The 27,651-nt window shown below is 40.7% G+C and overlaps 3 protein-coding genes across 3 annotated transcripts; 2 read left to right on the forward strand and 1 right to left on the reverse strand.

The window, feature by feature from the left end:
• Positions 1 to 5,211: 5,211 nt before the first annotated feature.
• LOC132954588 (cyclin-dependent kinase 5 activator 1-like) lies at positions 5,212 to 9,226 on the reverse strand. The gene is made up of 3 exons (XM_061027176.1): positions 8,427 to 9,226; positions 6,361 to 6,973; positions 5,212 to 6,255 (listed from the first exon to the last, which is right to left on the reverse strand). Exons 2-3 carry the CDS (start codon positions 6,871 to 6,873, stop codon positions 5,764 to 5,766), a joined length of 1,005 nt encoding a protein of 334 aa, XP_060883159.1. The 5' UTR covers positions 6,874 to 6,973; positions 8,427 to 9,226; the 3' UTR covers positions 5,212 to 5,763.
• Positions 9,227 to 13,077: 3,851 nt separating this feature from the next.
• On the forward strand, positions 13,078 to 16,162 carry rpain (RPA interacting protein). The gene is made up of 7 exons (XM_061026841.1): positions 13,078 to 13,282; positions 13,385 to 13,576; positions 14,182 to 14,254; positions 14,440 to 14,551; positions 14,668 to 14,731; positions 15,487 to 15,630; positions 15,879 to 16,162. Exons 1-7 carry the CDS (start codon positions 13,211 to 13,213, stop codon positions 15,906 to 15,908), a joined length of 687 nt encoding a protein of 228 aa, XP_060882824.1. The 5' UTR covers positions 13,078 to 13,210; the 3' UTR covers positions 15,909 to 16,162.
• Positions 16,163 to 17,135: 973 nt separating this feature from the next.
• Positions 17,136 to 27,473, forward strand: LOC132995707 (26S proteasome non-ATPase regulatory subunit 11A). The gene is made up of 13 exons (XM_061065835.1): positions 17,136 to 17,288; positions 17,964 to 18,065; positions 18,965 to 19,161; positions 19,445 to 19,502; positions 19,740 to 19,934; positions 20,078 to 20,222; positions 21,042 to 21,102; positions 23,008 to 23,070; positions 23,273 to 23,398; positions 24,126 to 24,161; positions 24,279 to 24,330; positions 26,302 to 26,445; positions 27,328 to 27,473. The coding sequence occupies exons 1-12, from the start codon at positions 17,141 to 17,143 to the stop codon at positions 26,442 to 26,444; spliced, it is 1,326 nt and encodes a 441-aa protein (XP_060921818.1). The 5' UTR covers positions 17,136 to 17,140; the 3' UTR covers position 26,445; positions 27,328 to 27,473.
• The last annotated feature ends 178 nt before the right edge of the window (positions 27,474 to 27,651 follow it).

Below are 27,651 nucleotides of genomic sequence, written 5' to 3' on the forward strand. Positions count from 1 at the left end.
TTAGGAAATACACATTAATTGTGTTGATGTACTATTGTTATGAATGTTATGATTGGGGGGGGGGGGGGGGGGGGGGGGGTCTCATGGCTCAAATGAATCACGAGGTCTTCTCCCTAATACAATCTTGAAACAGAACAAAACATGAAGATGAAGACAAAGATATAACCAATCAGTCCACGCTTTCTTCACAAACAATAACTACAGCTGTAACTAATAGTTAACATGTAAGAGATTTATTTTTCTCCCCATGATATAAGGAAATGTTAACTCCTTTGCTCAGACTGGACATAAAGAAGGACAATGGTGTTTGCTGGTAGGACTGTGAACAATACCAATGCAGATCTCACTGTTCTGATTGGGAGAAATTAAAGATTTTCTGGTTTTATGCATCTAGTCTGTTCTTCATGCTATAACAGTATTCTTAATATAATGTTAACAAGGCTAAAACCTGTATTTTCTGGCCTTAGTATTTGATTTTTATTTCCAAAATACACAATAGAAGAACTCTATTCAATATTTAGCTTAAGCTCAGCAATCATATTGGCACGAGTGTTATGATGGGATCGTTTGTGTTGCTTTAGCGGTGTATCAGGTAAAGGTTTGAGATGCTGCTTTGACCCACAACACCATGACTCGTTTCAAATTTAGGCAGGATTTGCCTAAAGCATTTGTGTCTATACAGGGGGACTGAAGATTTACCAAAGCTCTGAAAGGCTGACACCTTTTTGATGCACTGGTTAGTTAACTGTTATCACCCAAGCTAGAATTATCACTCTGTAACATTAACCTTCAAGACGCCCATTTGGGCTAGAGTAAATAAACCTTACTTACAGTAACTATTATGAGTCCTCCTTCTGGAGAGAAGCTCTCAAAACTCCCCAAAAACCATTTCCTCTTTGAACAAAATCTACTTTCCAGCAGCTCTTGAAGATCGCTGTATCAGATCAGTGCTGCCTTACTGTGGTCCGAATAAGATCTGTCTCTAAAGGGTCATATCTGTTTTGAATGTATAAAAAACAAACAATGAAGGCCATGCTTGTAAATGTTTTTTTTATATATATAAAGTACCTGTAACAGTTGATCAAATTATTCTTGTTTCTCACATAAATATTCATACATCCACGTAGTAACAGACTGCAGCATCAGCACTCTATAGTAACACTAGTAGCCTTGACTTTTGATCAACAAAGATTCTCCTTTATACAATATGTTTCACAAATGTAAAGGAAGGAAAGCATAATAACTTCATCATCATTTAAGTACGCTTCATGTAGTTTTGTCTTGTACGTGTTGCAAGAGAAAATATGGCACATATTTATGAGTGGATCAATGATGAGATCGTGTAGAGGAGGGTGGCGCTGTTCGTCCAGTTCTCGAAAAGAAGTTCATTCAGACGTGTCCTTTCCTTTCTTTGCCTCCTTCTCAGGCTTCCTTGTGCCTTGTAATTGTACTATATCTACACTGCTGGTAAGACAGAAGAGGTTAGAAGAAAAAAATACAATTTCAGGACACCCTCTATTCTCTCTTCTATCACAATCTGACATCCACATGTTTTTAAATAATCATGATGTACTACGTTTGAGTCTGTTGGGGGTGTTTCTTATCTTGGATTGTGTTTTTGATTTTGAACAAGTAGAAAAAGTAGAATTGACCATTTGCTAACCGACCTTAGATCAGTTTAGGAATTGTAATCAAGCACAGCCAGCCCAATAAATTCAGGATATCTCTACACCTCAAAGTATCGCTTAAAGAGAGGAATTTGGAATTTCACAAGTTTTTTTTTTTTTTTTAACCAGAATCAAAAGAGCAAAAGTATAATTAAAGGGTTAAATAGTGGGTTAATATAGTCTTTAGAAGCATCAGTTGTTAGCATCCCCTGCTAACTAGCTATCTTGCATTTGTAATAACCAAAATTGAATTCCAGGGCCAATGAGCACATCCATGCTAACTTTTGCCTCAGTCTTTAAATATAGTTTCTATCACATTAAAAAGTCTTTCACATCTTTCAAAATGTGGGAACTCTGGAAAATTAGAAATAAACAGCATTTTTAACCAAGTTACTACTGGCTAACAGTAACTTAATGAGTGAGCTAATGCTGCTAACATCTCCTAGAGACAAGTGTCATTTTAGATTGCATATCCAAGTTGTAACCCTCTGCTTCATTAAACACAATTCTGACTTTTTTTTTTTTTTTTTTTTTTACTCATGAGCCGTGCAGGAACAAAGTGTTCAAGATAAGTTACAAAAGGTTGCAGGGCTTAGCAAATGATCAGTGAAACCTTTAGATTTACCACAAATGATCCTCTTCAGGTCAAAGTGTCATCATTCCTCCTCTAAATTTAGTTGATAGTCAAATCACTGTGTTTTATAAAATCCCAAAGTATAACTACAACCTTTTTTTAAATTCAGTTTGTGTTATGTACCTTTGATCCTTAACCTGCTGTCATTCAACTCTGGCCTAAACTTCTACTCGCAGTCTGGAGATTCAAAAGGAACAAATTAATAAAAAGTTATGACTCAACAGTCATTTTGGGGGGGGGGGAATGCCGTTCAGAGAAATGCTACTTGTGTACTGTTCAACCCATCAGAAACAGCTAGGAGGAAGGTTGTGTAAACAAGCTTGTTTGCCATGGATTCAGTCTTCATGTGCATATTTGTCTCGTGAGGTCTGACTCTGCATCAAGGCTACATTATTTTACAGCATGGTACCAAGTGCAGCCAAATCAGTTCACATCTGAACACACAACACATCCAAAATTAAAAACATCATCACCTGCATCGTGGAGATACCAAGTCTGGAGGCAGTGTTGACATTCTGTGTTAAAAATCCAAGCCTGGAGGATTTCTTTCATAAACAGAATTGTACATTTTTTAGCCTTTTATCATATCACAGATCAGGCCGAATATATACTGTATATTTCAGAAGTTTTAAAAGAATGTCAGCTGCTAAAGCTTCGGTTGACTCCAGTTTTGGCGTTCATTTTGCAAAGTGACTCATAATAACTTCCCTGTGTATTTAAATCACAAGCGTTCCATTTCCACTCAACATCATTGCGACCTAAACAAAGTCCTTCTTTTCTTGTCTGAATCATGACATATTATGAAAAAAAGATGTAGTCCTGATTCCTTTAAAGTCTTTCTTGTTCATCAGTCTGAGACTTTGAGTTGGCGCATGTTTCTTAGTGTTTGGTTGTCGTCGTCGTTTTTTTTTTTTTTTTTGTATGAAATAATGAGTCTTCAGAATGATTTGGCACCAGATCTCGGCCTGGGTGAAGGAGGCAGAGCTTTTCAAAAAAAAAATTGCAGACAGTTTATTGGCTACAGTTAGACTTAGTGATGTGACATCAAGGCAAGGTGTCTCCACTGGTTTTAGACATGCAGTTCAGCTGAATAATGTCTTCACTGGATCAGGAGGGAGCTTTACAAAGTTCCCAAGTTCATCGCTATTAAGCCCCAGATTTAAAATGAACAGAAAGTTCATGCTACAAACTGAAGAAGAGTGTATAAGCTATCTTTTTGATCATGGGAAATGTAGGACACAGCATACTTAAAGACTGACCCATACTTCCTGCCTTTAAGTGAAGCCCACAACTTTTTGGACTTGATACTGAATCTTTGATATGCCCCTTAAGGAGAAGAACAAAGCCATTGATTTTTGTGTCTGCTTAAGCTGGAAAAGGTTTCTGAACTGGGGATCAATCTTGGAGTTAGGCCTCTGAGCACCATGTATCCAAAAATACAAGAAATTCTGAAGCTTGGACTCCTCTTGACAAACGTTTTAAAAAGCAAAGCTTCTCACACACTTTCCTTGTTGTGGAGTCCTTGAGCCGAGCCGTCTGGATGACACATCACTGAGTCTAGCTTGCGACAAGTTCAACACGGCGACCGCTCAGTCTCTTCTGTTACATATGTTACGGTGTGCCCAAAACAAAAGCAGCATGCTAGGAAACCTAAAGAAGCACACATGCATGTCGAACAACTCAGTGAATAAGTATGCCGTCAGGTCAGCGGACCAGAGAGTCTTTAAATATGGGGCTACTGGATTGGACTGGACCGCACCAGAGGGGGGCAGGCCAGTTCAGAGGAGCAGATGGAGAGACACAGAGAGTACCTGTGTTGTTTTAGTTTTTAGTGGTTGCTGTGAAGAGTACTGAGTGTATGAAAACGAAGGATGAAAGAGGAGGGAGGTCGACACTCCAAAGAGCAGAAGAAGTCCCTCGATCCGAGTGGTGACAGCAACATCAAAGCTTTGTTTTGGAAGAAAAGTCTCAACAACACTCGAGGCGTCTACCGCCCTCCAACACACCTGCAATATATTCACATTTTCTTTCATTCGGATGTGTGTCGCCATTGTCTTTCACAATTCAGCTCGATCCATCATTCAGCATAAGTGTAGCGTTCAGAAGTGGAAGTCTTTCTTTTTTTTTCATAAAAGAAAACTTTTCTTTCGGGTTATTCAGGAAAGCAGCAATATGGACAGCATGAGAAAGTGCAGGGGAAAGAGGACCGGAACATTTCCCCATGTTTAATATGTGGGTTCAGTATTGCATTTTCCCACGTTTTTGTAAACACAGTTTACAGAAGGGCTTTCTATATGATTCTTAATCTGTCCCCGGAGATTAGCATTTCATACTTTTACAAATTAACAGCTGACCTCTTCATTCATAGCAGATTTGCAACTACCAGTTTGCCTTTCAATGGTAAAGTTATTAGGTCATATTCGGGGGGAAATAACGAGAAGAACAAATTTGCCAACTAGAGACTAAAAATTCACAGTTCTACAAGTTATAGGCTAGATGTACTGTGGTTTATTCTTGCTCATCCATCTTTACTGTGTTATCATTTATTCTTTCAACAGTGGGCCAGTGTCGCTAAGTGCAATAATTCTGGGCAGGACAATGGGAATAAGGGAAAGTGGAGTTGGCAATAAGCAGATAATCATGTGCAAGGACATATGAAGTGAGCTCATGCAAGGTGCTTCTTGTTTTTTTTTCTTTACCCTCACCATTTCCTAAAAGTAGAAATGTAGAACACAGAATAGCATCTTATCATTTCCACGTGTCACTACAATTATAAAACTCGCTATTTATTCGTAAATCTGTGTTGTCTGGCATTTCTTACCCCATTCAATTTGGGGGGGGGGGGGGGGGGGGGGGAAAGCAATCGTTTGTTATCTCACTGGAACGCGATATATGTCAGACTGATGTGTGTCTCAAATCTGAGAGAAACGATAAATTGACTATTGCTCTAACTCAGCCTTTTGTTGTCACACCCTCTAGCCTGGGCGCACGGCAAGTGATTGAACATGGCTAACTCGTCTGTGTTGTGAAAAAAACATTGAGCATATCTCTTCCTTAAAGCTTATTATGGTGACATCCTGAGCCAAGTGACCTAGGCGTTGGATACCAACAAGTGGCCTGAAAGTCTTGGGAATCTAATCAGATCCAATTATGTCAAATAATGCAACAATACCCCTGATTTAATCTGCTTTCTTGCAGTTAAAGTGACCTGTTGGCCAGCCGCTGCCTTCAGGCAAGTGTTTATGTGGCTCATTATTTGAATTAAATTATTTAAACGCTGTGTTTAATGCGAGAAACTCTCTTGGTTAACCTAAAATATAGTCCATGATAAACCAGTAGAGATGCCAGACAACATTACTGCTCCAACAGATCGCTACACCGCTTTACATTGATGCGTCCTCAACCTTTACTTTGTCAATATTTCCATCCTTCCTCCTTCCCTACCCCCCTCCCAGCTCCCTCTTATCGGTCAAGGCCTATGAGGAGTTTGGTTTTCTCCTCCTCTTTCTTGCTCTCGTTCTTCAGGTCGGCGAACACCTGGGTGAAGTAGTGCGGGTCGGTGTTGATCTGCAGCATCTTGCCGCTCATGCGGTTGATGATCTCCAGGCAGCGGTCCCAGAAGGCCTCCTTCTCTGCCTCGACCAGGAAGGGCTTCAGCGGGTAGGAGATCTCGTTCCCCATGTAAGAGTAGGACAGGTAGAGGCAGGTGAGCAGCGAGGCTTGCAGCTCACGCTCTGACGCCACCTCGGATGATACCACGTCGCGGCACAGCATGTAGAGGAAGACCACGTTGGCCGGAGTGATGAAACCCTGGTCCTGCCAGCCCTGTAGGAGGAGGGAGCGGTCCACGCTGCGCAGCCACAGCACCGGGTCAGTCGGGGAGAGACGCTTCAAGCGGTAACACCGACGGCACAGGAACTCACCCAGGCTGCGCATCAGTTCGCTGGTTGAGGCCTTGGTTACCAGGAAAGAAAGAAAAAGATTATAGAATGTGATGAAATGTAAATGAAGGAGGATTTTTTTTTACCCCCAAAAGGAAGAACTAGAGACTTTGTTTACCTGGACAATGACACGTTTTGGAGTGCCTGCTGCAGTCGATGGTTGGATCCCATTGCCTGTGAGGGAATTCTTTTTGGCAGCGACAGTAACTACGTTGGCAAGGGTCTTGGAGGTGGGCAGGTGGGAGGAGGTAGTGGTGGTGGTGGCTGAGGGATCCTGACTTGAGTAAGATGAAAGGTTAGCGCAGGACTGAGACTTCTTCAGTTTAATGCTATTGGAGTTGGAGTTAGCTGTGGCAGTGGCGTGGCCTTCTGGAGAACTCCCTTTCCCGCCGTCCCCGACGTCCGACTGCAGCTTCTTGGAGCCCTTCCTCTTCGCTGATACAGCCACAATGCGTTTCCATGGTAACACATTTATGATAGAGGGGCGTTTGAGGGACTTACCAGCTGCTGTGGCAGCGTCCTTAGCATTCTTGCTGTTCTGGACCGCTGTGTAATGGCCTACCGTGGCCGGGCCGTCTTCAAACAGCACGGCCTTGCGGTAACTGGGAGACAGTGACAACACTGTGCCCATGGTGCCGGTGTGAGGGTTAGCGGTGGGACAGAAGAAGGGTGGTGGTGGTGGTGGAAGACAAAGAGCTTTTAGAGTGTCTCACTTTTTGAGGAAGATAAACCTGTGAAAAAGAAAAGAAGAGAAAAAGTGCAACTTAAAAACTGAATGCCACATTAAGTTAAAGTTAATTATAGGTTTCAATTTGACAAAAGGTAAATAGTAAAAGGAATGAAAGGAGAATGAAAGATGCCTGTGTGGTTAGCTACTTCAAAAATACTTTCACTGTCATCCCATCTACCATGAAAAGAGATTGGACGACAGTCTGCTCAAGAATAGAGCTGTGGCATTTGGTCGAAAACTCCAGAAATAGTAAATGGAGTACAGAGTTTCACAAGTTAGATGTTGTAATTCATCTGTTTCCAAGGCCAAGAGGTAAAAACATTTTTTTACAGACTTTTTACGGACAGACTTTATCTGATAGTCTCAGTTAATGGAGATTTCTTGGAATTGAATGTCCTGTTTTGATAGCTTTTATCCATGGTCAACTTTTCAGGCTTCATTTAATCAGGGAATGTAGGTGAGATGTGGCAGAAAGCTCTGGATCAAATCTCGTGAACATTGCTTTTTTTTTTTCATTAAAAGTTGAGCAGCTGTTTGTGTACTTTAAAGCCAAGATGAGCCATAATGCTGTCTGCAACTGTATATGTGAGTAGCTTATTGATTGACAAAGAAACCAATCAAGGTCCACTTATTAGATTTTTCCAGCACTTTTAAGAAGACCCTGAGATGCAGGTTGTTCGAGACTGCTTTTGTTTTTTTGTTTTTCTACAATTTGAATATTTTTGAATGCATATCATTATTTTTGAATTGATTAAACGATCATTGAATTTTACACATTGATTGTCTTTTTCAGTCTGATTTGTGAGATTCCATGGCTTAATGCTTCACTGGCATTCAGCTATCATTTAACATTCCGTTGCTAGTGTACAGAACACATCACCTGTGTACTAAATACTTCACAGTGGCCACTTGAAGAGGTCTTTTGGAAGAAAACAGGCACATCTCGGTTGAAGGGACCCCAGCTGCCATGAACTTAATTTTCACAGATTTTTGTCTTCCCTTAATGTCAATGAAGACATATTGTTGCTTCAGCCTCAGCCTGCTGCTGCTGCTGCTGCTGTTCATCAGTATTATATAAGAACCAAGAGAGGGCCACAGAGGAACGGGAAAGAAATGTGCGCAAGCATCCATCTTAGCTTCAAAATGGAAGCCTTGAAAACAGCCCCTCCAACACACCGCAGCTTCACCAGCATCCGCTAGAAACACCTTGGTCAAAACATGCCATGAGCATGAAAACAGGGAATGAGATTCTGTTACATTTAATGTTTACACCATCTGTTTTATAGGCATGTCTACGTAAGGAGAAAAGAGCGCTCACACACCTGTTCATTGGTGATTCTGTCGTCATTGCTGGCTTTAACATGAGCCCAGGCGTTTTGGTGTATTGATGGCGTTATGTGTTTCATGGATCGCAGAAGCAAAATGCAACAAAATAAATCTGTTGTTTTACCTACCTTCTGATTAATTGGCTCTTCTTGTGGAATCCATAGGCTTAAATCACACCTTGACCCTTCTTGCTGCTGGGCAAATGCGGTCAAAATGTGAAAACGCCTACAGACCTTCTGCTTGGTTTCCCACACCGCCAACACGGGCGTGAAAACGATTCTGTCTTGATAGTGTACAGTCCCCGGCGCTTACGGCCCACGGTTTTGTTTCCCCAGTGAGCTGCTGCTTTATGAAGGCTATTTTTTAAATCTTGGTTTCAAAAAGTCCCTCGCACGTAGATGCGGAAAGACAGGAGGCAGATGAGAAATGTGCTTCACTCCTTCGCTCGCAGCGAGGGGGAAGATGTCTTCCATTGAGAGCCGAAAATCTCTACAGTCAGGGCTTGTTGACGTCCGAACACGACGCTCAAAGCTTGGAAAATCTCCCTCACACACCAACACGTTGGAGCATATCGCTCTGATAGAAAAAAAAAAAAAAATCAAAACAAAGGCTGAGGAAAATGGCCACTATGAATTCCTGAAATGGAAAGCATCTTCAACTATGCAAACCTGTCAAAGAGAGACGGAGAGGCGATGGAGAGAGAGAGAGAGAGAGAGAGAGAGAGACCCGTTGCTTTGATGCGGGCATCTGCAGTTATTCGGGTTGGATGTGGGGGGGGGGGGGGAGAAACGGCGCCTTCTCATTGGCTGCGCTCTGGATACTGCTGCTGCTGCTGGCCGTCGCTGTCGCAGCCGCGCCGCTAACGCCATTGGCTGTCGACCGGCTCGAGCCTATCGGAGAGGTCGCTGTCCGAGGTGCTGAAACCAGCCGAGCAGATGTGTCAAAGCTGCTCCGCGGTGGCACGGATGGGGGCGGAGGGGAGGAGAGGGGGGGCTGACTGCTTAAGATGAACGCGGAGGTTTTTGTGAATCAGTTTGAGTGGGCTGAGCTCGCTTACATTGTGGGGGTGATAAATCCGCCTGCAGAGAATTGTGCTCATGCGCGCTGTTCTGACAGCAGAGGAGCGTCTGCTATGGCATTTACACAGTTGCTTAAACACTGAACACCAGCACCGTTGTAAATATCTTTGGCACTCACCTGCAGTCTTTCTACCTGCGACTGAATCAGAACTGTCCTAAAATATGTGCAACAGCATTCCTTCTAGGATGATGTCGCTTAAATCAATAACACCTTGAGGCTCAAGAATGTCACACATCATGAGGCTACAAGGTCAAGGGAGAAAGACACAAACAGGTTGACTCTTGCTGCTTATCTCATGACCAAGTCCAATCCTATTTATTTTGCAACCCTTTGAAATGTGGCCTAAATGCTTCTTAAACAATGATGCATCAATTATCAATCTATTAGAATTATGTTTTTAGACTTTGAACATAGGAAATGATGCAAGTAACTTTTTACAGGCTCAGTGGTGCTTTTCCTGATGAGAAGAAAAGAGTGCTTCTTTAAGGTTACTGTAAGTCAGTGTTCATCTCAAACCAGCAGCCTAGGAATCCTATTTTTATTTCTCAGCCGTCTGGAGCCTGCTGCACAAGGACACGGGCCCTTCAGCATATTTTTAGTGCGATACAGAGTTTTGCAATTTAGAGTGTGATTTAGTGTGAGCCACCTGAGAACTGAGGCTATGGTGCAGGATTGAAATGGGGGATCATAGTACATTATGGATGAGAAATGAACGAGGTCTTCTACAAGTACCTCGGCTCTCACTAAGCTGGAAGGCCCACGTTGACTTGTTTATAGTAGTGTTTGTACCTTTTACATACAGACTTGATGTATGTGGCAGAGAGGTACGTATAAGATGTCTCTTTACATTGAATAGCTTGTGAGGCCAAGACTAACATGAAGGTCATAGTAGAGATGAACAAGTCTCAAACAGTCTGTTCTGAGGAAAGCATAGAGCATATTTTCTGACTCGTATCATATTACACGCTCAGCATTCTCCTTCCCTCTGGAAGACGATATTGAGTTACAAATAATATTAACTTCATTGTTTTAAAAACTCATTTGAGCTAACCTCAATTCGAGTATTTGTTTCTGAGGCTGAAGGGATTGTGCATTAACTTCATGATGTTTTTTTTATCTCTTAGAAATGTTGTGTATTATAAGGAACACGTCTCATACGTTTTTATTGTTCATTTGGTTGGTATATGCTACTCTTAAAATGTTGCTTGCTGTTTTTGGATTTATTACACCAATGCTGAGACAGCTAAATGTCTTCAACAGTGTCCAAGACAAACTTCTCCACAGGGCAATGAAAGTGTATTGCATCGCATTGTATTGTATCGTACGCTATCGTACTGTACGGTATCGTAATGTACAGTATCGTATTGTATCTTATCGTATTGTATCTTATTGTATCACATCTTATTGTATCGCATCGTATATAGTATTTTTACATAATGTTTTGTTCCATAATGTAATGAACAAGAAAGTAGAAAAGACAGCACACTCAGTGTTCTTTGACATCTTTTAATCTGGCTAGAGCAGCAGCATACAAAGCAGCATCAGACATGATTTAGCAAAGAGCCTTTTTCAGTGTTTGTTGAAACGAGTCCATGGCTGGTCTGCTGCTCTACCCAGATTAAAAGACAGTAAAAGACATTGAGTGTGCTGACTGTTCTACTTTCTTGTAAGTCTTTTTGCGGCCGTGCCCTTGAAGAGTTTTAATTGTTTGAGTGTGCTCCTTTTTCTACCGTTGGAAGATATTGTAGTATAACATAAAGTCTTATCACATGGTATCGTATCCTATGATTGTAAATCATTTCCAAAAGACTGCAAAGAAAATGTCACCATGGGGTGAGGAATGTTATTATCTTGATGTGAGACAATTTATCATGTGAACACTTCAATGTTCTTAGTGATAGACCACTTGACTTGATGGTAGGGTAAGCAATTTATTTTAGAGTTATACTCAGCAGAAATACTTTTATAATACCAACAGTTATCAGTAAATAGAATCTAGTGTTTTGACCGAAGGAGTCGTAAAGTGGGGGTTAAGGAGACTTCTCAGGGCTCTCGCTTCAATAATAAAAAGATGATAGGCCTTGGATGCAGAGATCCACTGAGCCTGGATATCAGGTCCATATTTTTGTGTACAATGCCTCTACAGAGGACTGAAATAGGTCTGTGACATCATTATATTGGTCCAAATAAAAATATGATGACCGACATTTGTTTGTATTTTGTGAGAAGACTTTGCAGATGTCTTAATTTGAATGTTAGGTGGGTTCCTTGTACAAACTCGTAGGGGGTTCCTTGTGCCACCTGTGCATTCCTTCTTCTGCCTTATTTAATTCTTCTTTCTGCTGCACAAATAAATAAAGATACAGATAAAGATGTGTCCTCTCCCCAATCTCTCTCTGTTGAAAGTTAGGCTGCCATAAGTTAGGCAGTACGCATTCATGTGCTTGGGGAAGTTTAAAAATGTTGGAGCTCTGGAGCATGCAGGGAGGGCTTAACCTGAGTTTCTGAAAACACTGTGAACACTGTGAATTATGTTAATATTTACCAGCATTTGATTAATCTTAAACTTAAAGTCTTGTTTTTTTGCAAGTTAGTTTTGTAAATAAAGTGTTAGTCCCAAAGTCAGGAATAATATTTTGGGCTTTCTTTAGAAAATAACTCATATTTCCAATACGGAGTAAGTCCATGACTTTATGCTCAGGTATGAGGTGTGATGCATCCCTTCACTTTAAGAGCCATTTATGTAGAATCTAACAATCACTTCTCCAGTAACTCATCATTAAATTATATATGGTCCTCCATTAGAATTAATACAGGGAATACTTCAAACAATTCATTAAGTAATTATTTCATTATTTGTCATTTGACAGTTTATAATAAACTGATAAATGATTTCTACATTAGATTTAATTAGGGCGTACTCATTCACTAGCTAGAAGTTCCTCATCCATCCTTACATGTTCCCTGGTGACAACTCAACATGTTGTGTATTGTAACGTAGGATCTAATAATTACACTAAATAGCCACATTGCTTGCCCTGCCTGAGCATTCAGTTCATACTATTTATAACACACACAAAACAAGACATTCCCCTAAACGAAAGGGTTTTGTTGTTTTGGGGATCTCTTGTTGGAGGTTGGTTGTTTTGGCTCTTGCTTTTAATTATTTCCAGCTGGGTGAGAGGAGGATGTTAGTGAAGCTGACATCCATCATGGACAACCCCTCTCACCCCCTGCATGACACTGTGGGGGGCCCTGAGCAGCTCCTTCAGCAGCAGACTGAGACACCCACCCTGCAAGACAGAGCGCTACCGCAGGTCGTTCATCCCATCTGCAGTCAGACTGTTTAATCAGACTCTTTAACAGCATCACCACCTCATGCTACACACTGTGTGTTTTTTTAAGAACAAAACCTTTTTTGTAGTTTTTTTTGTAGTTACTGTGTAACTTTACATTATTGTATTTTTTTATTTAACTGAATGTAAATATGTTTGATTTGATTTTAACTTATATTTTTATTTTTAATAATTGTATTCCCGTCCCCTGTTTTCTGGAGTTGCTGTAATGCACAAATTTCCCCCACGGGGGATCAATAAAGTTTATCTTTATCTTTATCTTTCAGGAGTGCTCGCAGCAGCTCAGCAGTTCTGTTTTCATTAAACTACATTACCCGTCATGCAATTCCCGGAAGCGGTCGTCAACTTCCGGGACATGGGGTTAAAAGATGGTGTGCGGCGCAATGTTTTGTTTTTGGAGTCTTCCTCAAGTTTAGGCAGTTCGCTTGAACAAATCAGTGTGTGTATGTCGCTTTACACTTGCTGATAGCGTACAGATGGATGCGTTACACAGACATCGTTCACTTTACAAGGGGACGACTCCGCCATGGAAAGAAACGTACCGAAAGGTGAGAAGTCAAATGTTAACTTGTCAGTTAGCCGGCTAGCTTGTCGGGCGCCTCCGGGTTCTACTTTAATTTCCTTCTGTTCTTTTTGCGTACAATTTCCAGCGCTGTGTGGACAGACTGAAGAACAGCCGGTCGAGGCTGCTGGATAGATATCGTCTGATGGGACAGAGTCAGCAGCTCTGCGGCTCCGGGGCCTCCATCATCGTGCAGGAGGTGATGGAGGAGGAGTGGGGCGCCCTGCAGTCAGAGGACCGGAGACTGCCCTCCCTGTGGGGGCCGGACGGCATAGCAGAGGTTTGTCTCTCCCACTTTGTCCCTTCTAATAAACAATCTATCAGTACCCGGATGTCTTATGTTCCTGCATCTATCTGTCGCTGTCTTCTCTCTCTTGTGTTGCTTTCAGTCAGATGTTTGGTTCCCAGAGAGAGACACTTTAACTTTCAGACGGCTCTGCACCTTTAAGAAAAACTAGTCGAATTCTTTGAAGAAATAAAAGATCATTTACATTGTTTAAAAAAAAACGTAATAATGAAAGACTCAAAGAGTGGGCAAAGACTTCAGAAGTTATTATCTAGAACAAAGTAACACAGCTACCATATCTGCTGTCTGACTTTAAAAACCAATTAAAGGTCTTCAAAGTCAAAGTCAACTTTATTGTCAATTCCAAAATATGCCAGACATGCAGTGGAATCGAAATTGCGTTTGTCTCCGTCCCACGGTGCAATACAACCAAAATAAGGTAAAATAGATCAAATAAAATGAGGTAAAAATAAGATAAATAATATTTACAGTAATAAATTCTAAATTGTGCAAAAGGTACAAAATGGTAAATAAAATTTAAAGAAAGTAAACACGTGCAATGTGCAGTAAGTAAGTCTTCTTTCTTTTATCACAAACAGATCTTCAGTGTCATGAAGGAGTACGATGAACTGGCGGTTCTGGAAGAGATCCAACAGGAGCTCTTGTCTCATGGTAATACATTTCTATAGTGGCAATCCGTACAAACTCAAGACTGTAGATATTACCTCATATCAAAGATTCACTGCATGTCTTTTGAAGTAAATGCAAATGCTTGGTGCAGCACATTTCCTTAAATCTACTGAAAACAAGGAGGAGCCTTTTAATCAAGCTGTGTGTCACTTTCTCTGTGCCACAAGAAATGTCCATCATTGAGGAGTACGAGAGAAACCTTCAGTTTGAACAGCAGTACATATCATCAGTTGTGGAGGGGATGGAGGAGATGAATATTATATGCCCCATATGTCACACGTGAGTCAAAGATTAGACTGCTGTCACCTGATACTTTAAAAAAATGTCTCTGTCTCTGCTGTCTTGTTTGATGCAGATTTTTTTTGTAACGTCACCTTTCTTCTTGTGTTTCTTAGGAGAAACTTAAACATCAACAGCCATTTCGTCTCCTGCCCCTGTGGACTGTACATTAACACTAAGGTTTGCTCGTTAAATTCTTACTTTTGTATAAATAAAGACTCTTCCCTCAGCTGGATTGGTTAACTGATTAGAAGGTTGTGTTTGTGGTTTTAGAACAAATACGCAGTTTTGATTAAAAAGTTGTCGTACTTCTCTAGTGAGTCACCACTTAGGAAAATCTGAACACAACATGACCTTTGACTGATTTAATTCATGTAACTTGCACTACTACTAGCAAGGTATGTCTTTCATATCCTGCACGCTTAAACATCAAGAAGTGTGCTAAGAAATCAAGAAAAAAATGGTCCTTAAAAATTGAGTTTGCATTTTTTTATTTATTTAAGCTGTATTTATCCAGGAAAGTCCCATTGAGATTAAAAACCTCTTTTTCAAGGGAGTCCTGGCCAAGAGGCAGCAAAAGTTAAATCATGTCATCATGTAATGTTTGCTTCATCACTACAGTAGTTCAGTGATAGATGCCTGTACATCGATAGGTGCTACTAATAAAAGATTCAGCACACTTAAAATGGTGAATATTTGCGAAATATAAACGAATACAGACGACAATAGTAACACTGTAGGAGTAGCTCACAGCTTACCACTAACTCAGTTGCAACATTATATCCCAAAAAAGATTAAATATGACAAATATAAAGTTACTTTAAATTGTGATACACTGACTAAAAAAATGAAAATTCACACGTAGATTTATTTAAATGAATTAAAATTGTATTGAAACAATGTTTTCATCCAAACATTTATAATCTTGTCCTCAGAATCAGAACATCACGACGGATGTCCTGCGCCAACTTCTGGAGTCCAGGGTGTCGGAGCACATGGAGGACTGTCTTCACAATCCTGTTTTCTCTGTTGCTCCAAACACAGACAGCAGCTCTCCCAACCTGATGATTAGCTGCCAGGTACTGCACAGTCAACTGTTGCTTTTGAAGATGTGTTTTTTTTTTTGTTGGATGTTCATAAGACGAAAAGAAAATCTCATGCTGCTAGAAAAACGTATCTCTCTAAAAGTCCCTGCCACAGAAAATGTCATTCCCCCTCAGATCTTAACATCATATCTAAGTGCTTTATGTCCTTATTATTTCTGCAGACAGATATATATTCTCCAGTCTGTACAAAACATGTTAATTGTTCTTTTCTTTGCTTTCAGGTTTGTGACTACCTGTCCATTGTCCTGTGAAAGATGCTGCTCCTGCCATGAGTGTACTCACTCACAAGCTATGAATAAGAGTTTTTATGTTGATTAAATAAAGGCTATTTTTTTTTATATTTAATGAGTGGATGGTTTAATTATCATGTATACTTCCATCCCTTACTACTATTTCATACCAATGTTCCTATTTAAGTGTTGATCAAGATGTGCCAGTGTCTTTTTAGTATCACTAAGTTGCTTTATTGAAACTTGTGCAATAAAGTCAAGTTTAAGAATTGGAATCGGACTGCTCTCCTTCCTTATTGAGTCAACTTGAGACTTTACTCCAGCTAATTCTGTCTAAAGGTGATTCCAGCTAAAGCTAAGAAAGTTGAAAATCAAGTGCACATAGAAATTGAGTGATGCAGAAGATGCATTATATATGAATATATTCTGTGCTACATTTTTTTTTTTTAATGGGGCCAAAAATGATCTTCTGCTGCTCTTGTTTAACTAAATGTTATGGGTGAACAGAATTCATTTTTCTGCAGCAACAAATTAAGCTCTGGAGACATACACATTCCAGTAGTGTTACTAACAACACTAATTATGGATACTATAGTCTCCCCACATAAGAACCTCTTCAAAAATCTAGTTTAACTGAAATGCAATCTTTTTTTTTTTACATATCGATGAGGAAAAAGATGGCTGTGGAAGTAGTTTTAGTTTTTAGAACAATCAAATCAATGAAACACTATTACAAATGACAATGAGACAAAGATTACTCGTATATCTCCTCTCTTATCATGAACACCACCGTTATTTGTACGGCATGATTTGTAAGACATTATTAAAGCCACGGGATATTTTTTTATTTGCAGTGATTTAGGCGCCCCCTTTGGGCAAAATGGGACCTCATCGCTGTGCTGATTTTCTTGTTGATGTGTAGGCTGGCTAAGTAGTATTTTGTGATGAAAAATCGCTCCCCATAAAATACTCCTTTGACAACAGGAGCCAACCTGTAACCACCTCATCTGACACCTATCCCACAGGAGCTTTAACAGGCATTACAAATAACTGTATAGAAATAATCAGTCTTGTTGCTGATGGTCTTTTTGTTTGTATGTCACAATGAGGCATCATTGTTATTTTATAAAAAAGAAAGACATTTTCGTTTGTTTCAGACATGCCTCTGCCTTCATATTTACAGTATGGCCTCTTCTCCTAGTAATGCGGTACTCAGCATCACCAGCAGGGGGCGGCATTGTTCCGCCCATTGTATGCGACCTGACCGGAAAACATCCCGGCCGGGCGGAGCGGAGGTAGGCAGAGGAAAGATGGCAGCCGCGGCAGTGGCTGAGTTTCAGAGAGCACAGTCTCTTCTTGGAACAGACCGGAATGCCTCTATCGATATTTTACATTCTATAGGTAAATATAACCAACACCTTATGTCAAATGTAAGGAAATAATATCGCGGTGTGACAAAGAAGAAGCTGCACACCCGGGTCTCCTTTGTGAAGTTAGCCATATGATGCTGTTAGCTACTTAGCAGCTAAGCTAAGTTAGCTTGCCTAGTGCTGGCCGTCTCTTTTTTCTCCTAGCTTGCACAGTGAGTCAGCAGCAGTGGGCTAGCCGGTTAGCAACACACCGGCAAGCTTATCAGACAAGCTAACGTTAGCTGCTCTGGCTCATTCATTTGACAGGGACTTGGGGGGTGACAGCCGGCTAGTTTAACGTTAGCATGCAGCCCAGCGCTGTTAGCATGCTATGCCTTGTCTTGTCAGGTGTCAGGCCGACGAGGAAATCAACGTGAAACTGAGTTCACTCTCTTAACGTCACTCATTTTGTTTAATGCAAATGTAATGTTGTTTTCTTTGTCTGTATTACTAATGCGTAGCTACGAAGCTGTCATTAACAATAACCTCCTTTTTTTTAAATAATTTGACAGGTTCGATATTTTGGATAACCATTTGGCGGCTTGCCATCCAATCAGAACAGATTAAACTTGATTTATCATTAAAGCTGAGAACAGTTTAGTATCAGCATTCATGTTGGTACGGATCTGATTACATCATCATCATTATCATCATTTGTGTGTTGTAGTGAAGCGGGACATCCAGGAGAGTGATGAGGAGGCGGTTCGTGTTAAAGAGCAAAGCATCCTGGAGCTGGGTGGGTTGCTGGCAAAGACTGGGCAAGCTGCAGGTAACAGGACATCATGTTCACACGACCAGCTACAGTTTGAGTTTGGACACACACACACAAAGCGTTATAAATTGGGTATTTTCCAATTCACCCATCCGTACAATTTGCAACCCAGTCATGTCACATGAGTACTGATCCTGGGGAATAAACAGGATTTTAATAGTTTATACTTATAGACAGCGAATGTATTTCAATGGTCATCTATAAGCAACTGGTTCTTTCGTTATTATCCCTGTCAAAAACCCCTCTGTAAGACATCTACTGATCTTGTTTGAACAAAAAAAAAAACAGCCATGAATCACTTGTGTGAGGGAGGTAGTAGCTATTGAAGGTCGTAGCTTGAGGGGACTTTGATGAAAAGTTTGTTCCTGCCTCACATTTGGGTCAGAGGAAGGGCTGTGATTCAACACAGCGGTAGAACAGGAAAAAGTATGAACTTCGTCCAATGATGTGGCACTTCACATGTCCGGGCGCTGACTAGAATCATTCTCTGTTTACGTACAGGACTCCATTAGAGTCTCTGATTGGCTGCATGCAGATTTTTCCAAACATCTGAGTAGGACTTGCACAACTATTCTTCCTGTTGTGTTTTCCATACGTGTAATGGTACAACTGCAAATGACGAGTACAAGGGGTCGAACATACAACAAACTTTTTAGAGACTCCTCCATTTCCTAACTTTTAGTTAGGAAATGTTCTTAAGTGGACATTGTGCTCTCAGAAATCATCTGTAATCAGCAAAAAAAAGTCTTCCTTCTACTGGTTCTTGTTTGCAGACAGCTGAAACTAATCTATATTGATAATATAGATTATTTAGATTATATAGATTAATATAGATTAGTTTCAGCTGTCTTCTAATTAAACATTTTTGACTTAATTTCTTCCCGTCCTATCCTTAGAGCTCGGGGGTCTGCTGAAGTATGTACGGCCCTTCCTCAATTCCATCTCAAAGGCAAAGGCAGCCCGGTTGGTCCGCTCCTTGCTGGACCTTTTCCTGGACATGGAGGCTGCCACAGGTCAGGAGGTCGAGCTCTGCCTGGAGTGCATAGAGTGGGCCAAGGCTGAGAAGAGGACCTTCCTCAGACAGGCACTAGAGGTGAGAATTGCTACATTTCCAAACAAGTGCATTGCAGTTCGACGCTCCTGTGCTGGTGGGAGGAGCACTGTAGGAGCACCAACGCTTCCCCAAAGCTCTAAGCTTTCAGAAGTGAAACTAAGTGTGCTAACTGGCTGAAGGCAACAATAAGTAAACTATCTATACTTGAGGAATCCTTATAAATCAAAACAGATGTGAAGAAATATTTGGCAAAAACACTGGAGTTGCATTTGAACAAATACTATGTTAACAAGAACCTTGACATGTTGACCTCTCTCCTCAGGCTCGTCTCATCTCCCTGTATTTCGACACAAAGTGCTACCAGGAGGCACTACAACTCGGTAAGTCTTAAATCTACTTTAGACAATTAAAGATTGTTATAATGGACAATGGAAAGCGTGTCTGAAAATGACTAAGGGGTGGATGAAGAATACAACCTTGAAATGTTGTTTCGAAATCCTGCATTAAATAATTTGTGGACTAAAAACTTATAATACATGTTTAATTATTCCTTTGAAGGAAGTTTAAGAAAAGGCCTGAAAGCGCTGCTTTGACTGTAAACTTCCCTCCTTCTGCAGGCTCCCAGTTACTGCAGGAGCTGAAAAAGATGGACGACAAAGCCCTGCTTGTGGAGGTTCAGCTGTTGGAAAGTAAAACATACCATGCACTCAGTAACTTGCCCAAAGCCCGCGCCGCCCTTACGTCTGCCAGAACAACCGCCAATGCCATCTACTGCCCGCCCAAACTGCAAGCAGCTTTAGACATGCAGTCAGGTACAAAGCAGGAACGACACTGTAGCTTTTGCTGCAGGACCCTCGTATGTTTACGTCTTGAACAGATAAACGAGAGTGGAACCTGTTGCTTTGTGGTTGCAGTTAACTTAACAATGACACGTGTGTTTTGGTTGATTTTTCAGGGATCATTCACGCAGCAGAGGAGAAAGATTGGAAGACGGCTTATTCTTACTTCTATGAGGCGTTTGAGGGCTACGACTCCATTGACAGCCCCAGAGCCATCACAGCCCTCAAATACATGCTGCTCTGCAAAATCATGCTCAATGCGTAAGTGAAACACTACTCAGGCCTGTTAAAAATCTAAGTTTGAATGTATCTGGGCTGGTTGATGAAAGATATGTGTAATGGGGAGCCCCATAAAAGTTTGATGAATAATGTTAAAAACATTTTATTTGTATACTTCAAAGTGCATGTTCCACTGCAAAGCTTTGGCCTGTGAAAAAAGTGATCTACTCTGTTAAAGAGAAATGAGTGGACTCAATTCATATATGACATCCTGTGTGTTAAAGGATTAAAATATAGCTGCTGCTATATGTTGGTCTTTCCTTGTGGGGTGTGTTTTTTTAAGAAAAGGACATTTTCAGATATTTTGCACTGTTGCTGGTTTAGCTTAGTCAGTAGAGCAGGCGCTCCGTATACAGAAGCTATTAGTTCTCAATGCATCGTCCACAGGTTCAAGTCCCTACCTCTAACCTCTGATGTTTGTCTACCCTCCTCTCTCTGCCCCACATTTCCTGTCTCTCTTCAGCTGTCTTATAAATACAAGCAAAAAGCCCCAAAATGATTTTAGAAAAAATGCTTAACATTGAACACTAAAAGAATAATAACCAATAATTGTAGACAATAATGAGAAGTAATAATTGGCATATCTGTTGAATTGTATATTGGGATATACTTTATAATTGTACATCAATATTGATCAACATAGTAAAAACATCCTGATCATGTTTGTTGCCCAAGTTAATATACTTCTTTAAAGTAATCACATAATTTATAAATGTTTCCAATTTCAAGGTTGATCACATTTCACTCGGCGAGAACCCAGAAAGATTGTCTGTCGTGATTTGTCTGATCTTTCTTTTTCAGCCCAGAGGATGTGCAGGCCCTCATCAGTGGCAAACTAGCTCTACGATATGCTGGACGACAGGTAAACCTTTGTTCCTGAGAATTTTAATGTATGTCCAGTTTAAACATAACTAACCTATTGCAAAACCCCTCCATGACAAGGATTGAACAATTCTACATATTGTATCTTTATACAGGACTTTGGGCTTTTCCTAGACTGCAAATGTTATCAGATTTGGCTAAGTAGCTCACTTATAGCTAACCTATTGTTATTTCCAGGTCCAGCATTAAACAGTGTGGTCCAGCATTAAACACTCTGTGTTGAAAAATGCCTGGGCCTGTGTTCACAAACATTCTGAGAATCCTCTCAGAGGGCTCCTAACTTGAACCCCTGAAACTTAATCTATCCTGGCAAGGATTTTTAGCTTAGGAGTGATTTAGGAACTTTCTCAGCAAGGTTGAGCAAGGAAGGGCCTGCAACTTTTATCTTAGTGAGGAGGAGTGGTTTACCCTGTTCCTATTTACGACACATTTGTTTTCAGAAGCTGTGATTGGTTGGTCCAAAAAGTTGAGAAAAACGTACCTATAATGGGCATAGTTCCAATCATAGAATCTAGTCAGACACTGTGTAATTAGGAATGTTCTGAAAAATACATCTCTGTTGAATAAATAGTAAGACGTACTTAATGCATACAAAATGTTTGAAATCACATGCCCACTTGTGCAGCAGCCTCTTCAATGCTGATCATTATATCATCATGTGAAGAGCACCTGTGGAGGGAACCACATGTATAGGGACTCAACATGCATGTCTCACTTTGTTCTGAAAAAAGTCATAGATGGATTGATATGGATGGATGATTCAATAATATTCTTCGTGTAGTGTTTGAAGAATATTTCTCCATTTTCTCCTCAGCTTGAGAAACTGTTAAGCCTGTAAAAAGTCCTCCTCACTACCCCTCTAACAGTTTTACTACTTGAGAGATCTCTGAGGGCGCACTCACACTAGGCAATCCGTACCTATGCAGGCTTCACACCTAAAGTCCAGTTTGTTTGACCAGTGTGACTGCCTCGCTCAAGCACGGTACACTTTCTTGGCTCTTGCACACTTGGAAGAGGTTTGCTTCGGCACGGTGCAGTTCATGCACGAGAAAAAGCACAGGTAGCTACAGAATGTGGACAGCCTTCATTTTAGAGTAATCCTGGAGTGTTACGTCTGTATCTGACTACAATATCTCAAGATAAGCCATAAAAGTCAGTAAAGTAGCTGTCATGTTCTCTGTGTTGTCCTCCAATGAGCGGACGCGGAATTGACATAGCAACCTTTTATGTTTATTTAATTTTTTTTTCTCGATTCCGCCTGTCTTGTAAACTAAGAACACTTGTGAGTGCAGGCCAATGGGGAGGGGGGGACAATCGTGTTTAGGAGTGCGCCCTTAAGGGTAAAGAAGTTTTATGAAGAATTTTATCATAACCAGGATCTAGTCTCAACTTTAAGGAGGAATTCTTAGAAAATTTCATAATTCTAAGAATTTTCTTAAAATTTTGTCACCAGGAGCAACTCTTACGTATTTAGAAGGAGAGTATTTACTTTGTGAACACAGCCCCTGGTTTCTTTGTGTTTATGCTTGGGGTGATGCTGTGTTGTAATGGAAAAGTGAAATAGCTAAAGATAGATTACAACACTGCTGTCTGGCGGCATCGCTGTGCACACCACACACAACTTAACCACTGCATATTATCCAACATCAGAACAGTTCTCCTGATGCATTGATCCAGTATCACATTTGATACTGATATCATCAATGATAATTCTGTAGGTCTATATATTTTTACACCTCTTGTCGCTGTTCAGTCAATATGAAGTCATGCCTTTGAATTGGTCCCCTTTTCACTTTGAACTGCGAAAATTGTAGCTTACACGAAAACATCGATCTCATAAATCAAAGTGTATCTGTAACCCGATGTGTGTTTTCTCTTCCTACAGACAGATTCACTGAAATGTGTGGCACTTGCCAGCAAGAACCGGTCGCTTGCAGACTTTGAGCAGGTTTGTGTCCACAGTTTGAAACTGTATTTTGATCATATTGAGGCTGTTGATAGACTTGTATGTTATAAACACAGTCATACATGAAGTAACTGGAACTAGAACAGTCTTTCCAGTCGTTTGATTTCTGTTAGTGATAGGCTCATGGCCATGTCTGAGTTTCTCTCTTGATTTGTAATGCATTGATCTTGTGTCCCTCCTGAAGGCACTTACAGAGTACAAAGCAGAGCTGAGGGATGACCCCATCATCAGCAACCATCTGACCAAGCTGTATGATAACCTGCTGGAGCAGAACCTCATCAGAGTCATTGAACCTTTCTCCAGAGTCCAGGTAATCAGTCTGACATCTGTCTGTGTTTAACCCCAACAAGTAAAGACACATAAAGGACCTTTGTTGACACCCGCCAACAAACGTAATAAACCACAAGTAATACAGATTTGCAGCTTTAAATGTAATAATCCCAATGATGAAGCTGTGTGAATTTGAGAAAGAGAGCGTGTGGAAGAGAAGGTATAAGGTGGACTCATTAATGCACAGCCTATATTGAGCACAAAGTTTCTGCAAGTTATTTATAACATACTCAGAGCATTGCTTTGACACATTTTGACCTACTCTGCCCCAACTCAAGATATTTAAGGAGCTAACTCGATCTCATTTTGCAGATGTATAAGTAAATAAACAAACAATAACCAGCAAGATAATTTTTCATTTTCATATTACATTAGTGGGAAGTTACTACAGTTTTGAAAACTGACGATTTTCATCTTCCCAATGAATTTTGTATGACATTTCTAGCAAGCCACTGCTTTTACATTTGTGGGATTATTACATTAAAAGCTACAAATCTGTATTGCAATTGTGTATTATTCCGTTTTTGTATTATTACTATTGTGGGCTATTTTATTACGTTGGCAGGTGTTGCAGACCTTATTCAGGTTGTGCCCTGGTTGCCACTGTGCCCCAGGTTCGGGCAGATTTTGGTATGTCCATTATGCAAACTTTAAATAGTCGATTTGTGTTTAATTAAGTATCTCTATTTTGTTTTATTGTCTAACAGATAGCACACATTTCCTCCCTCATCAAACTCTCAAAGGTAAGATTTGCTCAACTTTATCAACATTTATTTTTTTACTGCCACTTCAGTTCTACTTGAGGCTGGTTTTATATTTCACCGTGTAATGTATTAAATCTGAGTGTGTCTGCCTTGCAGGGAGATGTGGAAAGAAAATTATCACAGATGATCCTGGACAAGAAGTTTCACGGTAGGTGCCTTCAGATTATGGACTTAACCTTAATGAATGTGAAAATAGGAGGTATTCCTGGTTGCAAACATTAGTGCTACCTTGTTGTTTACAGTCACTCTAGATCAGATTATTTGTCAGTTAGCAATTTAGACCTTTTCTGAAGTTTCTCCTGCTGTTTTAAGTGGTGCCACAAATCACAGATGATCCATGAATCACCGTGTAGAGTCTCAATGAAACAAAGCAGAGTTAAAGTAGTGAGAGTAGGTGACATGAAGATCTCGTTACAAAACCGAAGACAGTTCAGACTTTTTGGAAATCATTTCTGCAAGCTTTGCGCTATCTTTGACATGTAAAGTGTTGATATTTAAGTGTGAATTGTTACTTTGTATCAAACTGTGCTTTATATTTCCTCCGCTAACTCTCACCATGACCGCGTTCATCATGATCAGCCGATGTCTGTGTGACAACAATCATTAGCTTAAAGTTAATAACAATTTGTCCGTCTGCTGTAGTCTGTAGTTATAAACTTAGCAGAACAAACTGTTATACAAGTACATATAGTCACCAAGTGCATCATCCCTGTTTTTAGTTTTGTCTCGTCACACATCACATGCTTCAGCAGCGTGTAACACACACCAACAGTGTGTTTATATTTTGTGTTCTAAATGGCCATGTCTGGTAGAAGAAACAACATTCTTTCCATAGTTTACAGCAACTTTGTTATTCATATAAAGGTTTCTGTTTCCTGTTTCTAATGTTGATGTCCTAATTTTAGAACATATGGTTAAACATCACCAACCTTGCTAGTCCGCACAAGAATTACAAGTCAGTTAAACAAATGTTGTTGTTTTAAGTTCTATTTTCAGTGAGTTTTTGCCTTTTATTAGTTAGGGCGGCTGAAGAGAGACTGGAAACTTTGGGAAAAGAGAGTGGGACATTCAGCATAGGGCAGAGGCCGGATTCGAACCCACGGCCATCGCAACGACGACGACTGCAACTTTTGTACATGGGCGCGCATCATAGCTGCTAGACCAGCCAGCACCCCATTATTTTTTATATATATTTTGGCCCTGTGTGCCAGCCAAATGTCAAACTGCATCGAAGCCACCCAACACTAGCTGGGGCTTAAGCTCCGGTTAATGGGCTTGCTTTCCTGCTTTGAAGGGCGGCAGTAGCTCAGTCTGTAGGGACTTGGGTTGGGAACCGGAGGGTGCGGACCAAATATGGAGGTTGGTCTGGTAGCTGGAGAGGTGCCAGATCACTTCCTGAGCACTGCCGAGGTGCCTTTGAGCAAGGCACCTAACCCCCCTCCCCACCACCAGCTCAGGAGCGCCCGCTGTGGGCCGCTCCGTCACTCTGACATCTCTCCATTAGTGCATGTCCATAGGATCCTGTTTGTGTGTATCTTTCAGCCTATGTGTGTGTTGCATGGTTAACAGAGTGTAAAAACAGAAATTTCCCCTTGCGGGGATCAATAAAAGTAAATCTTAATCTTTCCCCACTTTACTGCCCTGATGTAAACAATCACAATGAACACATAGCATCTCGACAGAGTAGCACGTCTGGCAGTATCTGGAAAATTTAGATAAAATTAGTGAAGGCTGCGTCAGGTTCAAACGGCTTATGGACCAGGTCAATGCGTGGCCAAGTTCAGCACAGGCATGTGGATGTTAACCTGCAGTGAGAACCAAAGGCTGGCAGAGCTAGCTAGATATTGAAATTGAAACATTGTGTATATAATGAAGAAAAGTGGCCTTGAGATGCATTACTGAGATGCGGTGTGATTCGTTATGCTGTTTGAATGCACAGTTACAGTCGCAGCAAGCCAAGGTGTAGAAAGGTTCTATTATACAAATGTATATTTTTTGTCAGATCCAAAAGAAACATCTGATCCATGACACACCAATTGTTCATTCTTACTTGTGTGACATGTTGACCCATCGCACCACTAACTGTTTCCTACGTTTACTATCCATCACCTATCTTCAGGTATTTTGGACCAAGGGGAGGGTGTGCTGATTGTGTTCGAGGAGCCGGTGGTGGACAAAACATACGAGGTTGCCCTGGAGACCATTCAGAACATGAGCAAAGTGGTCGACTCGCTCTACAACAAAGCCAAGAAACTCACATAAGGTGAGTCCGGAAGAACTTAACTGAGATAACTTTAAGTCAATGACAGCAGAAGTTCACAGACCAAACATGAACATAAATAACAGCTCCTAACACATTTCAATGGATCAGTTAGGAGAGACTTACTAACTAATTCCATTGATTATTGTAAGGCTGTTTCCTTTTGTCTGACCATCAGTCTCATAACAAACAATGTTTACTGATAGATGGCTTTGCTGCAAATACTACCAAATCTTAAATTATTGATTTTGAGTTATCAGTACTTTAGAAGGATAATGCTAGTGACTTTTGTTTTTTGTTCATTCCAATACAAATATCAAAACAAGTATTTTACGACTGAGTATGATTACCATCTATCTGGTTTGCTGCTATCTTTTAGTGTCAGGAGAGAGAGAACCTAATGGTATTATAAGGTATCACAGTTTAGTATTCCTATATTGTGCAACAAGGGGTGAAAAGGGCAAACTGAGGGAGGTCTTTTTCTCCAATTTAAAGACTGCGTTGCTAACCCCAAAAAATACAACTGAAAATAATTTTGAACATCAGATGTGCTGGTACATGGATTCAATAACGTTTGCACAGAGCCAACCAACTAGTTTCCCTTTAGTTCTAATGTCTATGCTAAGCTAACTGGATACTATGAGTAGCTTCAAATTGAATTTAAAAGACTCAAGAGTAATAATAATCATCCCATTAACTCTTGGCTCTAAAAGTTTTTTAAATATTGAACATGATCTTTGAAAAAAGTGCCTTCACATAAGCACAGTTGATAATAAGGTAAATACAACACGTTACAGTTTTGTAAAATTGACTCGAAGCCTGTTGACCATAAATGAACAATTCTATATAAACTCATTTCCTGCATTCTGTATTCGTCCCACTCAGAGAGAATGAAACCATGGGTCCTTAAGTCTGGAGTTACGTCGGCCAGTCAGACCTCCGTTGATCAATCAGTTCAACCCGGGAGGGACGAGGGGAGGAGGATGAGGAGATTACGAACACTAAACGACCCAGCAAGCAAACAAACAAACCAGCTGATTACTGAAGACAACCCCACAGAACAACACGCTGACTGGGTGGATATACTGTCCCCTCCTTGTCCTCTCTCACACTTCTTCTCCCTCTCCTTCCTGTCTCCTCCTTCCAATCTGACTGGGGGTTGATCTGACACAACGTGGACAAATCCAGGCACTGTGCCCCTCATCTCTC

Source organism: Labrus mixtus, chromosome 20 (genome assembly GCF_963584025.1).
Source record: "Labrus mixtus chromosome 20, fLabMix1.1, whole genome shotgun sequence".
In the NCBI taxonomy this organism is placed as follows: domain Eukaryota; kingdom Metazoa; phylum Chordata; class Actinopteri; order Labriformes; family Labridae; genus Labrus; species Labrus mixtus.

What these genes read in the sequence shown, in the direction of transcription:
- LOC132954588 (XM_061027176.1), bottom strand. Translation starts at nt 6,873, where the DNA reads ATGGGCACAGTGTTGTCACTGTCTCCCAGTTACCGCAAGGCCGTGCTG. An exon ending in CAAAACGTGTCATTGTCCAG is followed by an intron (nt 6,256 to 6,360) that starts GTAAACAAAGTC and finishes CTGGTAACCAAG; the next exon opens with GCCTCAACCAGCGAACTGAT.
- rpain (XM_061026841.1), top strand. Translation starts at nt 13,211, where the DNA reads ATGGATGCGTTACACAGACATCGTTCACTTTACAAGGGGACGACTCCG. An exon ending in ACAGGAGCTCTTGTCTCATG is followed by an intron (nt 14,255 to 14,439) that starts GTAATACATTTC and finishes CTGTGCCACAAG; the next exon opens with AAATGTCCATCATTGAGGAG. An exon ending in ATATGCCCCATATGTCACAC is followed by an intron (nt 14,552 to 14,667) that starts GTGAGTCAAAGA and finishes TGTGTTTCTTAG; the next exon opens with GAGAAACTTAAACATCAACA.
- LOC132995707 (XM_061065835.1), top strand. Translation starts at nt 17,141, where the DNA reads ATGCGACCTGACCGGAAAACATCCCGGCCGGGCGGAGCGGAGGTAGGC. An exon ending in AACCTTTCTCCAGAGTCCAG is followed by an intron (nt 23,399 to 24,125) that starts GTAATCAGTCTG and finishes ATTGTCTAACAG; the next exon opens with ATAGCACACATTTCCTCCCT. An exon ending in CCTGGACAAGAAGTTTCACG is followed by an intron (nt 24,331 to 26,301) that starts GTAGGTGCCTTC and finishes ACCTATCTTCAG; the next exon opens with GTATTTTGGACCAAGGGGAG.